At 49.9% G+C, this 16,377-nt stretch overlaps 1 protein-coding gene across 1 annotated transcript in view; it reads right to left on the minus strand.

Moving 5' to 3' along the window:
* Positions 1-1,391: 1,391 nt before the first annotated feature.
* Positions 1,392-16,377, minus strand: part of SARM1 (sterile alpha and TIR motif containing 1) — a 22,561-nt gene continuing 7,575 nt past the window's right edge. Inside the window, exons 2-9 of the mRNA XM_003797160.3 lie at positions 14,474-15,092; positions 12,732-12,944; positions 12,418-12,509; positions 12,069-12,304; positions 8,864-8,966; positions 8,602-8,791; positions 1,771-1,892; positions 1,392-1,643 (exon numbers count right to left, since the gene is read on the minus strand). Of these exons, the coding sequence (XP_003797208.1) occupies positions 1,514-1,643; positions 1,771-1,892; positions 8,602-8,791; positions 8,864-8,966; positions 12,069-12,304; positions 12,418-12,509; positions 12,732-12,944; positions 14,474-15,092 (1,705 nt within the window). The 3' untranslated portion in view covers positions 1,392-1,513. The remainder of the gene's footprint in view (positions 1,644-1,770; positions 1,893-8,601; positions 8,792-8,863; positions 8,967-12,068; positions 12,305-12,417; positions 12,510-12,731; positions 12,945-14,473; positions 15,093-16,377) is intronic.

The following is a 16,377-nucleotide window of genomic DNA, read 5'->3' on the forward strand; positions in this document are numbered from 1 at the left end:
GGTGCCTGGAGGCCTCAGTCTGGATCCAGGGCTGCCACTAATAACTTGGGAAACCGGGCTTATCACACAACTTTTCTGAGCCTCAGTGTCCTTATCTGTGGAATGGGGCTGATAGTACCCCCCTAGAGTTGTGGTGACTACAGAGACCACGTCTTGGAGTAGAGTGCCTGGGAAATGGCAAAGATTTGTGAGGGATTCATTTTCTAGGGACTTGCTGTTCAAAGCATTAGCCCTTTGGTTGGTCCTTATAGGTTTAAAAAAAAGGCATCAGCATCAGCTCACCTGGGAATTTATAAGAAATGCAGAGTCTCAGGCCCCATTCCAGATCACCTAAATTGATTTTTTTTTTTCTTAAAGACAAGTCTCACTCTGTTATCCAGGCTAGAGTGCCATGCCCTTAGCCTAGCTCAGCAATCACACACTCCTGGGTTCAAGTGATCCTCCTGCCTCAGCCTCCTGAGTAGCTGGGATTATAGGTACCCATCTCCATGCCTGGCTAATTTTTCTATTTTTAGTAGAGGTGGGGTCTCTAGCCAAGATTCTCCCATCTTGGCCTCCCAGAGTGCTAGGATTATAGGTGTGAGCCACCAGCCCAGCCTCTTGAGTTGAATTTTAACAAGATTCCCAGGCGATTTGAATGCATGTTAAAACTGGAGAAGCTGCCCTGGGTAATAACCTTTTTCCTTCTTTGGGATCCTGCCTCTTCCCAGAGAGCTTCAGGTTCCGCCCAGGCTGCTTTTGCTGTTTAGAGAGGCCACCACATCCCTGAGCAAAAGAGTGGGCAGCCTTTGGGAGATGCAGGATGATAGGTTGGCCAGACCAGGCAGAAGCCTGAGGCACAGCACCAAGGCCTGGGCTAAGGTGGGCTTTGAGACTTGGCTTCTCTTTGCCCAGGCCCAGGCCAAGGCCAAGGCCCAAGCAGAAGGTTCTTGAGCACTCTGCAGCTACAGAGCAGTCAGAACAGGGGCCAGTTTGGCCCAACCCTAGCCTTGGATATTGCAAAGGATACCACATCAAAGGAAGGCTGGGTGGGGGCACTAGATGGTTACAGGGCAAGGCCACAGAGTGGAAAGAGTTGGTGAACCCAGGCACTGGGCATGATCTGGGTGCAGAGCATTGCTGGGCTTTCATCTCTGCTGACTCCTGGGCCCAAGCTGAGAGGGCTGGGCACTGCCCTGACTCCTGCTGGAGGCTGCCAGTCTTTACCCTCCTCAAGCCGACTGCTGTGCCTCTAGTGCCTCCAGAACTGACCAGGGACCCTCCCTACGCCCAAGACAGAGGACATGAGGTCAGGGCCTGGGGAAGGTGTACCCCATCCCACACCTATGCCCTTCACTTTCCAAATACTGAGGAGGGTGAGTTTCAGGGGGGCCATGAGGGTGGAGACAGACAGAGCCATTTCCTGAGAAGAGCCCAGGCTGTCTCAGCCCAGGGAGGCCAGTTGCAGGAGCTGGTCCTTTAGAGAGGATGATGGACATGGGAGTCACAGCAGGACTTGGGAACTGGGGACGGATTAGGTCGGGCCCATGGGTGCAGCACCTTCCAAACTGGTGTCAGAGCCCGCAGATGAGTCCCGGGAGGAGCGGCCCTGCAGGAAACGGATGATCTTCTCAATGGTGGCCTCCTGGTACTCGTGGGACCACCTGTTGGTACAGAGGCCACATGGGTCAGGGAGTTGGGCAGGTGCAGCCACTATGCCACGTGCTGCCTAGTTGCCTATTAGGGTGATTGGTACTGCCCCCCCTCAGTCCCCAGGGCCCTGTGGCTCACTTGATGCCATTGAAGGTAAGCACAGCCTGCATGTCCTCAGGCAGGACGTGGGGCTCAGGCCACTCGAAGCCATCAATGATTGGCACGATGTTCTTGCCACAGCTTAAAGCAGTCACAATCTCCTGGAGAAAGAAGAAGGAAGATACCTCTGTCCCCATCCAGGGATCCTGGAGCCAGGTGGGCTCTGGGAAGGACACTAGACTGAGGTTGGACCCAGGGTGAGACCTTGGTCCTGAAGTCCACCTTCATTTCTCCCTTCCCCCTTGTAGTATAATAAAATAATAAATATTTGGTCTTTGCCAGGGTTCCAGGCACAGAGCTCCTAAAACCTTTGGAATCTCCTGAGTGATGAATGTCTTTTATATGCTGATGAGATGATCCTAACTGGAGATGGGGATGGCCTAGAGAACTTTAGGAAGAGGCCTGGTCACCAGGAAGATCAAGGTGTGATTAGAGCGTTGGAACTCGCAGCCACACTCTATGGCCTCTGGAGAGGGCCTCTGAGTTCAATCAGCAACAGCCAATGATTGAATCAAATACACCTATGTAATAATCTCCATAAACCCCCTGAAACATGGGGCTCAGCACCTGTAACACAGTGGTTACAGCGCCAGCCACATACACTGAAGGTGGCAGGTTTAAACTCGGCCCAGGCCTGCTAAACAACGACAACTGCAACAAAAAATAGCTGTGGCGCCTGTGATACAAAGGAGTAAGGCGCTAGCCCCATATACCAGAGGTGGCGGGTTCAAAACCAGCCCAGGCCAAAAACAGAAAAAAAAAAAAAAAAAAAAAAGCTGGGCATTGTGGCAGACACCTGTAGTCCCAGCTGCTTGGGAGGCTGAGGCAAGAGAATTGCTTAAGCCCAAGAGTTTGAGGTTGCTGTGATGCCACGGCACTCTACCAAGGGCGACATAGCAAGACTCTGTCTCAAAAAAAAAAAAAAAAAAAAAAAAAGAAAAACCCATGGGCAATGCCTGTGGCTCAAAAGGGTAGGGCGCCAGCCCCATATGCTGGAGGTGGTGGGTTCAAACTCAGCCTGGGCCAAAAAGCTGCAAAAAAACCCAAAACCCTGAAACATGGGGTCTGAAGAGCTTCCAGGCTAGTGAACACATCTAGCTGCTGGGAAGGTGGTACCCCTGGAGAGGGCATAGAAGCTCTGTGCCCCTCCCCTCCAGACCCTGTCCTCTGCAGCTCTTCCATTTGGTTATTCTTGAGTTGTTAGGTAATTGCCTCAGAAAAGCCTCTTTCCCAGAAAGTCCATCTCCCAGTTGCAGAACTTACCTCATCTCCCTGTCCCAATTACCCGTTGAAAATTTCAAACTTATGGCTCGCCCCTAAGGGCTCTTCCTGCCAGAGCAGTAACTCCTTATTGGCTATCCTACCATCCCGTCATCATTCTAAGACTTTCCCTATAACCGAACCTATATACGGGTGCGCTTCTCTTTTAATCTCTCTTCTCTCTTCCTCTCTCCTCCTCTCTCTCCCTCTTTGCTCTCCTCTTTTTATCTCCTCTTTTCTCTCCTCCTTAGTGCTGCTCTGCCGCATCCCTCCTCTACCAATAAAGACCTCTCATACAAGCCTTGGTGGTCTGTGAAATCTTTGCCAGTCGAGTGCTACCCTTGTCATAAGTTGTATTCTTTATAATTGTGAAATTAAATAATTCAAGCTTTAGTAAATAATCAAACTTAAAGCTATTGGAACTTTAAATTATCCCGAGCCTTAAAATGAATGTGGCTATGTGGCATGAGTTAGCCTTTGTTTGTTCCTGTAAATAATTAGGAAGACCAATGGAACCAGAGATAAAAAGCCCTCAGATGGCTATCCCTTGCTATGGAGTAATAAAGTAATGTCCCTTGGAATGTAGCAATCTGTAACCATTCAAATGCTGTAATATATGCACTGGTCTCATGCAGGAAGTGTAATGCTGCTCAAATTTCTGTCTCTGCCTATACAAGTGAAACCTTGACTTCACTTTGGAAGGCTGGCCCCATTTGGAAGGCTGGCTGGCCAATCTCAAGCTCAAATAAACTCTATACTTAATCATATTTTCTGAATCTCATTATTTAAGGTTCACATATTAAACCACTGACAGTAAATTGCTTCCTGAATTTTGTGAGTCATTCTAGTGAATTATTGGAGGAGTCATGGAACACCCAAATTTGTAGCCAAATCAGACAAAAGTGCCATTGTCTGAGGACCCGGGCCTCCAACTAATGTCTGAAGTGAGGGGGAGGTGGAGCTGAGCTCTTAAACCTGTGGAGTCTGACACTTCAGAATTGAATTGAATTGTAGGCCAAGCTGGTGTTAGAAAATTGGACAATTAGTTGTTGGTGTGGGAAAAATTTGCTGTCAGAAGTAAAACATCACGCTCCTGCACCCAGACTGACCCATCACGCAGCCTGCCAACTGCACTCCTTACTTACTTCTTGATTCCATCTCTACCTCACTGCCATCCTACCCCAACTCCCATTATCTTTACCCCGCACCAGAGCTCTACCCAACTACTCTTTCTCCCTCTAACTCACCCTTTCACCAAGCTAATCTTCACAAAAGGTCATGCCGATCTGATCATGTCACCCCTGACTTAAACTTCAAGACTTTATTTTTTGGTTTTTTTCTTGAGACGGAGTCTCACTTTGTCACCCTCAGTATAGTGCCATGGAGTCACAGTCCACAGCAACCTCAAACTCTTGGGCTCAAGTGATCCTCTTGCCTCAGCTTCCCAAGTTGCTGGGACTGCAGGTGCCTGCCACAGCGCCCTGCTAGTTTTAGAGGTGGGGTCTCGCTCTTGCACAGGCTGGTCTTGAATTCCTGAGCTCAAGCAATCTACCTGCCTTGCCTTCCCAGAGTGCTAGGAAGCCTTGAGCCACCTGCCTAGCAAACTTCAAGATTTTACATGGTTGTTAGAATAAAGTCCAGACTCCTTAATGTGGCCTGTAAGGCCCTGTGTGGTGGGACACAGCCCACTTCCCAACCCCTATCCCTGCACTCTCCTCCAAACCACACAGAAGAAGCTTCCCTGCCCCCTCACCTAGATAATGCCCACTCATTTTTCTTTCTTTCTTTTTTTTTTTGAGACAGAGCCTCAAGCTGTTGCTCTGGGTAGAGTGCTGTTGCATCACAGCTCACAGCAACCTCCAACTCCTGGGCTTAATCGATTCTCCTGCCTCCGCCTCCCAAGTAGCCAGGACTACAGGCACCTTGCTACAACGCCCGGCTATTTTTTGGTTGCAGCCGTCACTGTTGTTTGAAAGGCCCAAGCTGAATTCGAACCTGCCAGCTCAGGTGTATGTGGCTGGTGCCTTAGCCGCTTGAGCCACAGGCGCCGAGCCCCATTCATTTTTCTGATCTGAGCTCAATCAACACTTTTCCAGGGATGTTGTCTCTTACTTCCTTGACCAAGTCAGATCCCCCTATTATAGTCTCTCATAGCTCTGCATCACACGTTACAGTTGCAAATTTAATTAGGCTGGGGCTGGGTGAGCTGGCTCACACCTGTAATCCCCGCACTTTGGGAGGCTGAGGTAAGAGGATCACTTGAGCCTAGAAGTTTGAGACCAGCCTGGGAAACACAGCAAGATCTTACCTCTAAAAAGAAGAAAAATAAGCCAGGCATGGTGGCATGCACCTATAGTCCTAACTACTCAGGAGGCTGAGGCAGGAGTTTCACTTGAGCCCAGGAGTTAGAGAACACAGTGAGCTATCATGATGCCCTTGCACTTCAGCCTGGGAAATACAGCAAAACTCATTTCTATACAAAAGATTAATTAATTAACGTGTAATTTATTTAATACTTGTGTTCTCTGTTGAACATAAGAGCAGGGATCACATCTGTTTTTTATTCACCTTATATCTCAGGATCTTTCACAGAACCCTGCCCATAGTTGCTTTTGCTAAGTATTTAGTGGATGAATGAATGAATGAATGAGATGACAGTCAGGGTCTACACTCCAGAACCATCATATCTGGGTTCACACTGAGTCTTGGCCGCAGCTCTGTGACTGACATAAATCTAACAGGATCTCAAAGTTAGTTTTCTAATATATAAAATAGGGTTAATGATAGATAGTATCTTCTAGGGTTGTGGCATAGAATATATGCAACATTCCACAGCAAGTGATTAGAATAGTGCTTAGCATATAGTGCATGCTTAATAAATAATAGTTATTATTATTCCTCCTCTGGAAAGTGGAAATAATAAAACCTACTTCACAAGGTTGTTCTGAGGATATTACTCACTATTAATGGGCTCTGGTAAGTGCTTATTGATTTTTTTTTTCCCTTTCAAGGGGGAACCCCAGGGATTAGACTTTCTTGAGTGTAGTTCACTTGTGGTTTTCCATATTGATTACTCACTAAATGTGGCTTCAGGGAAAGGAGTCTTAAAACCAGAAGCAATTAAGCACTAAAAACAACCAAAGAGGGATGACGGAGCCTTTGAGATAGGTCCAAGCCAAAGGCTCTTGTCACGCTGCCTGCCTCCCACCTCCTTGCCATCTGCTGGGACAATGGGTGCCAACAATGTTCTTTCCTGGGGACAGAACATGCATAACATGCGTAACTTCGACCAGCTCCATTTTACAGATGAAGAGAAGGAAGCCCAGAGAGGGAAAGGGACTTACAAGTCACACATGTGCCCAGCCCAAGGCCGCCCAGGCCTCCTACTCAAGCCTCCAGAGTTCAAGTCCAGGCTGCTTCACCCAAGCCCTGCTGCCTCTCTGCTGAGCATTTGGATGATCTCATCCTATAGCAACTTATTTTGGAACCTTTAGCATTTGTTTCATCCAGGATTATATAGATTGTTCACTGCACAGATTCATAGGCTGGCCAGAAAGGGGAAAATGGCTAGTTCAAGGTCACTCAGCTGGTTAAGAATATAAATTTGATTCAAGTCAAGTCTTCTGATCTGGTAAACTTAGTAGATATGTATGGCTCTGCCAGTCATTTCGGCTTCATCAGAATCACTCATATGCTTAATCATTGATTCAATTATTCCCTAAACTGTAGAGCCTTCTTTGTACTATGCACAGGTTCAGGCACCGGGAATACAGCATGAATAAGACAAGGTCTGAACTTTCAGGGAGCTCACAGACCCTCCTCCCTTTCTCTCAGAACCCTGCCTGCCACCTGCTGGGGCTCATCAGCCACATTCCCCCAGGATACTTCCCTGACCCACTGCCCTTCCATCACCCAAGCCTAGCACTCAGCTCCTCCAACACCATCTCCGGGGCTTCACCTTCTTTGCACTGTCAAACAGGACTGCATGCTAGTATCAGAGCCATCTTCCTAAAACCCAAGGCCCCAGCACCTCCCCCTGTTTCCCAGTGCTTCAAGTAAAGGACTTCTCCCTGCCTTTACACACTTATGAACTGGTTCTATAGTTTTTGTTCCGACAGTGGTGCAGTGGTAAGTTTATAACAATGTAGGATGGGGGGAGGGAGGAATTCAACCAACCAACCAAACAAACAAAATCCTGATTTGTGGTGGCTGCCAATTTCCTTGATGTAAATACTCCAACCGTGGCTGATTTCAAGCTGCCAATAGCTTCTCAATGTGGAGTTGGGAAGAGATACTGTAGTGTCAGTTGAATCCAACTCTATCCCAACCCCTTCCCTCTCAACCCTTCAGATCTGTGCCATGGAATACAGTGTGGGTTCTGGGAAAGCACCTGGGCTTTGGAGTCAGACAGAGTTTGAAGCCAAACTTTTCTGATTTCTACACTAGTAGTGTGGCCAGGGGAAAATTATTCTGCTTTTCTAGGCCTGGGTCTCTTCATCTGTGAGATGGACAAGGCAGATGCACATAGGCTTTGGGCACTTTTTTCATCCCTACCTTTATTCCTTTGCTCAGGCCGTTCCCCCTGCCTGGGATGCCTTGCCTCCCACTCATCTAAATTCCCAAGACTCTTCTCAAGTCACACTTCCTCCATGAAGCCTACCCTGATTATTCTAGTCCTTGATGCTCTCTCTTCTCCATACTCTTGCAGCAAACAAGAGGTTCACCTGTCTGGCTTAGCATTTCCACCAACTTGTATATGATCTAGTTATTGTGGGTGTATTCTTGTCTCCTCAGCTGATGGAGGAAAAGAGCCCTATCTCAGATAACTACTACATCAGCTGGATCCATAATCAGCTGCAACCTCAATTCCTACAGGCTGAGTAATGATTATGGACCCATCCATCCATCCTATACATATTCAATGAGTTCAGTGTGTCCAGTACCGATGATACAATGGTGAATATATCACATGTTGTAGTCCCTAATAATTATATTAATAGTAATAATTGCTGCTATTATTGAGCAGTTACTATGGACCAGGCATTCTACTAAGCATTTCACAAATTCTAGCTCTTTTAATCCTTGTAACAATAGCCTAGGGAGTGAAGTACTATTACTACCTCCATTATTATCCTCAGTTTCCAGTAATACATAAATGTGAAGCTAATCAGAGTTAAGTAACTCATCCAAGTCCAGAGCCAGGATTCAAAATCTCGGTTTTGTGCTCTCCACAAAGATTCCATTCTGCCTGTCACTATGGTCTCCTGTCTCTTGCAGAAGTTATTTTTCAAAGCATTTTCATCCCTTTTGACCCTCACAATAATCCTACAAGTAGGACAGGTAAGTTATCCCCATTTCATAGATAAGAAAACCGAGGCTCAGAGAGCCTGAGCGGCTTGCTAAAGTTACCCTTATAATGAGCTGCGGGTCCTGACTTCCAGCCGGGCCCAGGAGGTGCTACAGGGCTAAATGTTGTTGGGGTACACAGACAAGAAGGCATGGTAGGAGGACCCTGTCTCCTGGGCCGCAGAGGTACAGGCCAGCACCTACCTTGTGCACCCAGTCCTTGCAGTCATGGTCCTCGATGCACTTGTCCAGTGCCCCGGCTGACAGCACCAGCACGAAGTTGCGGGCACTCATGACACTCTGGATGAGCTTGTCCTCAAACTTGCCAGCTTCCAGCTTCTCCACATCAATGAAGACACTGAAGCCATGCAGCTGCAGGTGCACTTTCAAGAGGCTGAAAACAGGTCATAGGTCATGGCCATGACCTCGCATCAAGGGCCCCAGCTGCCTGCCCGCTCCTCCTCACCTGGCCAACTGGGAGCCTGAGCTCCTGCGGTAGCTGATGAAGACATCCGGGGTGTCCCCGCTGGGCTTGCAGCCAGTGCAGGGCAGTGGGGAGTGTAGCATTTCTGAGGCAGATGAGAGAGCATGTGTGAGTGGACCCCCCTCTCCCGCCATAGGTGCATCATCCCCTGGGACTCAGTTCTCTGACCAACCAGCCCTCTCAGCCCAGCCCAGCCAGGGTAGCTAGTTCCAAAAAGGGTCACTGAGGGGGCCTACAGAAGGAAAGTCACAACTCCTGGTGAGCTCCTTCCAGGAGGCAGGCATTGTGTTTTAAGGGCATTGATACACACTTTCATCCTTACCCTCCCTCTGGAACTCCAGACCTGCACAGCCAGCTGCCCCAGGGTGTTCCAGACTCAACACATGATCCTTCCCTTGCTCCTTCTATCTAGTTTCCCACCAGAAAAAGCGATAAGCCTCTGAGTACTGGGCATCAGCTTCAACTCCTATTTCTCATTCAACCAGTCAACAAATATTTAGTAAGCACTGACTGTGTGCCAGGTACTATCCTTAGTGTTTGGGATATTGTAGTGAACAAAACAGACAACATTCTGCCCTCATGGAGTTGATGCTCAATACTCAGAGCCAGGCACTGTGTTCTGATGGTTCTACTAAACATCCTGACATCAGCCCTAGGACCCTCTTACTGTCCAGCCTAGCAATGGCTTCCCCCAGTCCAGCAAGGATTGCCCAGCAGAGTCCATTTCCCATAGCTACCAGAGGATCTTTCTTTTTATTTCTTTATTTCTTTTTTTTGAGACATTCTCACTCTGTCCCAGGTAGTCTCACTCACCTAGGTAGAGTGCTGTGGCATCATCATAGCTCACAGCAGCCTCAGACTCCTAGGCTCAATCGATCCTCTTGCCTCAGCCTCCCAAGTAGCTGGGACCACAAGCTTTGGTTAGTTTTTCAATTTTTTTTGGAGAGACAAGGTCTTGATCTTGTCCAGGCTGGTTTCAAACTCCTGAACTCAAGCAATCCACCCACCTCGGCCTCCCAGAGTGCTAGGATTACAGGCGTGAGCCACTGTGCTCAGCCTCAGAGGATCTTTCTAAAATCCAAATATGATCATGCAAAATGATTCATAAAAGATGTGCATGACTCCCTATTCCCTAGAGAAGTGATTTTTTTGAGACAGAGTGTCACTTTGTCACCTTTGTTAGAGTTAGAGTGCCGTGGCTTCATAGCTCACAGCAACCTCAAACTCCTGGGCACAAGCGAGTTTCTTGCCTCAGTCTCTCAGGTAGCTGGGACTACAGGCGCCCGCCACAATGCCTGGCTATTTTTTTAGAAATATGGTCTCACTCTAGCTCAGGCTGGTCTCGAACCAGTGAACTCAGGCAATCCACCTGCTTCATTCTCCCAGAGTGCTAGGATTACAAGCATGAGCCACCATGCCCGGCCTCGGAAAGAGATTTTTTTTGTAAGCTATTTTCCACCTCGGCCTCTCCTACTGTGCAAAAATGAACTCTTAGATTTTTTTGAGAGCTGCAACATAGAAATTATAAAAGCTGACCTGCTTCAGTTGAAGCATAAGAATGGGGCCAATGCCTATTCCCTTGTCCCTGGTAGGTGCTTGCTGAATGAGTGGTTAAAATGAAGTAATTCATCTTCCCATGATATTCAGACTTAATACTCACAACATTTGTCTGTTTAGGAAGCAGAAAGACAGCTTGAATCCCAGTTCTACCATCTAATGGCTTCTATAACCTTGGGAAATGTATTTAAATTCTTTAAATCATAGTTTCATTATCTTTAAAATTAAGAACCGCTGTGGAAATGTTCTGTATCTTTGATTATAATGGAGGTTATGGACCTCCTCAAGTTGGACATTTTTGGTGCCTCTTTTTATGCTTAAAAATTTTTTAAAGGGCTGGGTACAGTGACTCATGCGTGTAATCCTAGCACTCTGGGAGGCTGAAACAGGTGAAATGATTGAGCTCAGGAGTTTGAGATCAGTCTGAGCAAGAGTGAGAACCCATCTCTACTGAAAATAGAAAAACTAGCCAAGTGTGGTGGTGCACACCTGTAGTCCCAGGTACTCAAGCTAAGGCATGAAGACTGCTTGATTCCAGGAGTTTGAGGTTGCTGTGAGTTGTGACAACACCACGGCACTCAACCCCAGGGTAACAGAAGTTTTTCAAGTTCATTTAAAAAACTGAACACCATTGCATAAAATTGATGTAGCGATTAATGAGATAATACCTTAGAAACTTAATACTCTACCTAGTATATAGTAATTGATGGTAAATACTAGATAAATGGTAAATTAGTAGATAAAAATAAATCAGTAAATAAAGAGGGTTGCTACAGCCCTAGAATTCACTGTAAAGCCCCTCCAGACCCGTATTTTGTAAAATGTTGGCTAAGAGGACACGTCCTTCACCCAACTCCGTGTTCCCACCCATACCCCTCTGCCACTCTGCTCCTCCTACCTCCACACCTCCGTACATGCCCACTCTTCCTCCCTCTGCCTGGGCTGCTCTTCCTACTGACATCCCTGCCTTACCCCATACATCCTTCAGGACATGGTCAGGCATCCCCTGCTCTCCAAGTCTAGACCACACTTTCACTGGGCTCCCACTGGAGTCCTGGGCATGCTTCCTGCTGGGGCCACCTTCCTGTTAATATAGATACCTTCCTCCCTCACACACCTCAGACTGGGAACGTCTTTTTTTTTTTTGCAGTTTTTGGCCAGGGCCAGGTTTGAACCTGCCACCTCTGGTATATGGGGCCAGCGCCAAAGGCGCTGCCCCCAGACTGGGAACTTCTTGAGGGCAAAGGGCAACAACATATTTATCTTTTTTTTTTTTTTGAGACAGAGTCTGGGTAGAGTGCCATGGCATCATGGCTCATAGCAATTGGGCTCTTGGGCTCAAGAGATTCTCTTGCTTCAGCCTTCCAAGTAGGTGGGACTACAGATGCCTGCCACAATGCCCAGCTATGTTTTAGAGACTGGGCCCTACTCCTGAGCTCAGGCAATGGAGTGCTAGTGTTATAGGCGAGAGCCACTGCTCCCGCCAACGCATTTATCTTTACATCCTCAGAGGAGTCCAGTCTGACACAGTGTATGTACTCAGTCAATCCACAGAGGGGCTCTGGCATCCACTCAGTCTCCCCTACCCGCTCGGGGGATGGGGCTGGGCCGGGGTGGGGAGAGGCCTGACCTCGGGCGGCTGCGATGATGCGGGTGCGGTGCACGCCCACGTGGATGCCACAGTCCTCCAGGAGCTGCTGCTCTGACACGCGGTGCAGCAGGGAGCGGTCCAGGCCACAGCAGACCAGGCCGTAGGTGTACTGGCGGAAGCGCGGGTCCAGGCTGCCCAGCCAGTCGGCCAGGTTGCTGCGGTCGCACATAGCGTAGTTGGCGAAGGTCTTGAGCTCCGTGAGCTCCCTAAAGAACCTGCATCCCATGGAAGAGAAGGCCCTGAGGTCCAGACTCTGGATGAGCTGGAGGAAGAGGGGCAGGTAGTTAGACATGGGCGGCACGGGTAGGACGGAGATGAGGCTCTGTACCTTTTGCGAGTGATGCCGGATTTCATGCCCAGGTCGGCCTGGAGTTCCTCCTCAGTGAGCCGCAGGAGCAGGTCGCCATCCACCTGCTGCTCCTGGGGCAGGGGCCGGGTGTTAGGAAGGGTCCTCCCAGTCCCCGGACCTCAGCCCAAGATGCAGGGGGGCAGGGGGAACTGGAGATGGCAGAGGAGGCCGACGGGACCCAGATTAGAGCCCGGTGACCCGAAGGGTGGCTGAGTACAGGGTCCCCACCCCACTAAGGGCACTCTGATAGCATGCAGGCCAGGAAGGGCGCTCTACCGGCGCCGGGGCTCTACCCGGAAGCTCTCGCAGTACTGGGAGAAGCCTATCTGCTGCAGCCACATTTGGACCTCGGCCTCCTTCCAGCTGGCCACGCAGGGCAGGATGGGCCGCGGCACCTCCTCACCCAGCAGGCGCAGTGCGCGCTTGGCCAGCGCCGACTTGGTACCATTGGTGGAGTACGAAACGAGGCGTTTCAGGCTCTGGATGGCACCAATCTCGCTGAACACCTTGGAGGGTGGGGTAGGTGTTAAGAGGGTATCTAGAGTGCACCAGCTAGCCAGCTGTCCTCAAAGGTGCCCAGTCCCTCCCCCTACTGCTTTGCACTTCTGAAAGACCCACAGTCTGCCCCAGCCCTGCCTTCAGCCACTAAGCCTGTGGATTCCCCTGACTGATTCTCCCTCCTGAAGTTCTCTCGACTCTTGACCAGGTCAACTCACCTGTCTCTTCTTCAGCTTCCATCAGCCCTGAGATAAAGTCTGAGCTCTGAGTATAGCCTCCAGATGGGGCACAGCACAGCCCCTGGCACCACTCCCAGCTCATCTCACCTTGCACCAATCCACATTTGTCTGACACCCACCTCCACCCCTACCCACCAAGGCTCTCACACCTCTGGGGGGGCTTACTGTGTTTCCAAACCCTTAATTCCTCCAGCCTGCTGTGGAACTCCAAATTGATTAGCACCTCCTCCATGAAGCCTGCTTTGATCGTCCCACAGTTTGGCCCACACCTCCAACTAGGACTCATACCACACTCTGAAAGCCACTGTCACTAGTTGATAATGCAACTTCAAACAAATACATAAATAAATAAATAAAACCATGATAGGCCACCCTGTAATCCTGGGACTCTGGGAGGCAGAGGTGGATGGATTGCTTGAACTCAGGAGTTTGAGACCAGTCTCAGCAAGAGCGAGATCCCAGTCTCTACAAAATAGCCGTGTGCTGTAGTGGGTGCTGGTTGTCCCAGCTACTCAGGAAGCTGAGGCAAGAGAATCACTTGAGCCCAAGTGTTTGAAGTTGCTGTGAGCTATAACACCACAGCTCTCTACCAAGGACAACGAAGTGAGACTCTGTCTCAAAAAAAAAAAAAAAAAAAAGCCCAGAGAGAGGAAGCCGGGTAATCAAGGTAAGTTCACACAGTAAGTTAAAATAGAGGGCAAAGGCTGTGGATTAGACCCTGGCTCTGGGGACCCTTTGGGACTCAGGTGGGGGTTATCTGACTGACACAATGATGTCCTACCACAAGACTCTGTCTCCAGGTGCCACCTTCCCAGACTCAGATGGCTAAACTGCCTCCTGAAGTCCCCCAGTTGGGCATCTCTCCAGCACCTCAAACTCCTTACACCCCACCAAACTCACTTTCTTGCCACTTGCTGCCAGTCCTAATTCCATCTCTTAAACACCCCCTGAACCCGCTGCTCTTGGCTGCTGCTGACCCTCCTGCCTCCACCATCTCAATGCCCCTCCCTCAAGTCACAGCCTCCTTTGGGTCCCCTCACCTCCAATGCCACCCTTTCCATACAGCAGCCAGGATGATCTTTGTAAAACACTCAGTGTCTTCCTCTTGCCCTCAAAGACCAAGTCAAAACGGTATGAGTCTTTTCTTTGAGGCCAGAATGACAGTTCCCTCAACCTTCGTCTTATCTTCATCTAATTCCCATGTGAACTCCAAGTCCTAGTTGAATGTCACTTCCTCTGGGGAGCCTTCCCAGAGACTCTCTCAACACTGACTCACCCTCCTCCACACCGGCACCCACCTTCGTCTTGCCTTGCAGGCTCTTGATGGCAGCCTCAGCGCAGAGGTAGAAAGCCCCGATGCACTGCGCTTCCAAGCGCGACGAATCGAGCAGCGGCACGAGGCGCTGCAGGTCGTCTGGCCCGCGGCCCTGGCTTGTGTCGCTGGCGTCCACCAGGCAGCGGGCGAAGCGGCCGGGGTCTAGCGAGGCCACAAGCGGCTCCACGAGCGCCAGCGTCCCTGAACGCTCCACCTCGCGCTCCACCTCCTTGTTGGTTGCCAACACCGCCACCGCGAGGCAAGCATGCAGTCGCAGCAGCTCGTCCTCCTTGCAGAAGGCGAGCGGGAAGAGCCACTCCGCGGCGCGCTTCTCCACCATGCGCCGCTGCACCGCCTGGCCCCCGTGCAGCGCGCAGTTGGCCAGCGCCAGCGCGCAGTGGCGCAGCAGCGCGGGGTCTGTGCGGCGGCACCAGTACAGCACCGCGTCCAGGCCGCCGGCAGCCACCAGCTGTTGACACGTCTCCTCCGAGTGCTTGAACATGTGCTCCAAGATGCCTGCCACACTTCGCGCCAGCTCCAAGGGTTCGCGCTCCTTTGCCAGGTTCAGGATCACGCCCAGCCCGATGCGCGCAACGCGGTCCCTGCCAGGAGAAAGTGGAAGGGGATGGTAGAATTGTCCGCCTGGGGCCTCGTCGCTTACCCTCTCTGGACCTCGTCAGTGTCATGTGGGGGACAGCGTTATCCTCTCTGCCATCAACTCTTGCCCTGGGAGAACTAGACTTCTCAGTTTATAGGGGTGCTCCATCCTGGCCATGTACATTCCCTGACCACCACCCCACCCTCCACCCGCCTTCTCCTCTGGAGCAGCAAGAGTGTCGTAGTTAAGAATCTAGCTGGCAGCAGATCCCCGGGGTACTGGTTTCTTTTCTTTTCTTTTTTGAGACAGTCTCAGTATGTTGCCTTTGGTGCTGTGGCGTCACAGCTCACAGCAACATCTAACTCTTGGGCTTAAGTGATTCTCTTGCCGCAGCCTCCCAAGTAGCTGGGACTACAGGCGCCCACCACAAAGCCCGGCTATTTTTTGGTTGCAGTTGTTTAGCTGGTCTGAGCCAGGCTCCAACCCACCACCCTCGGTGTATGTGGCCGGCGCTGTAACCACTGTACTACGGGCGCCAAGCCCCCCTGGGGTCCTGGTTTCTTATCCACCACTTTCTATTTTCTAACTCTGCTGTTTTCTAAGGACCCTTGGACACCTTCCTTTATCTCTCCATTTCAGTTTTCTCATCTCATAATTAGGAAAATAAAACTACCTGCCTCATAGGATTATTATCAAGACTAATGAGATAATACATGTGAAGTGCTCAGCAGACGGATTGACACACCATAAAAACTCAGCAAATGTTAGCTTATTCTCATGTGAAGTATCACTGCAAGTACACCACTCTCACTATGACCTTCAAATTTGTCCTCACTCCATGCCGGGTGACTGCGGCATATTTATTCATTCAACAGATGTTTGTTGAGGACCTACTGACTGTCAGCCACTGTGCTAAGGGCTGAGGTTAAACTAAGAGTCGCTTGGGCTAATCCTCAGCTGCTGTCGGGGGAGACAATTAAGCAAGTAAACAATGAGTGGACAGGGTCACAGCGAAATGGCTGGGATGCTAGCTACCCAGATGATGTAACGGAGTGTGCCCGGTGGAGGGATGTGTCTGAGGAGGTGACACCTGAGAGCTTAATGTTGAGGAACCCCTGCATGCAAATATTTGGGAATGGAGCCTAACAGGCAGAGAGAAGAGCAAGGTGAAGGCCTGAGAGGTGATCGAGAGGTGATCGAAAGGTGATAAGCTGGCAAGTTGAGGAATAGAAAGGACAGAGATATTGCAAGGTCTAAAACTAACAGAAATGCTCTTACTCTCTCCCCCC

This window comes from Otolemur garnettii, unplaced genomic scaffold, assembly GCF_000181295.1.
Source record: "Otolemur garnettii isolate 467f Iridium unplaced genomic scaffold, OtoGar3 scaffold00112, whole genome shotgun sequence".
NCBI lineage: Eukaryota > Metazoa > Chordata > Mammalia > Primates > Galagidae > Otolemur > Otolemur garnettii.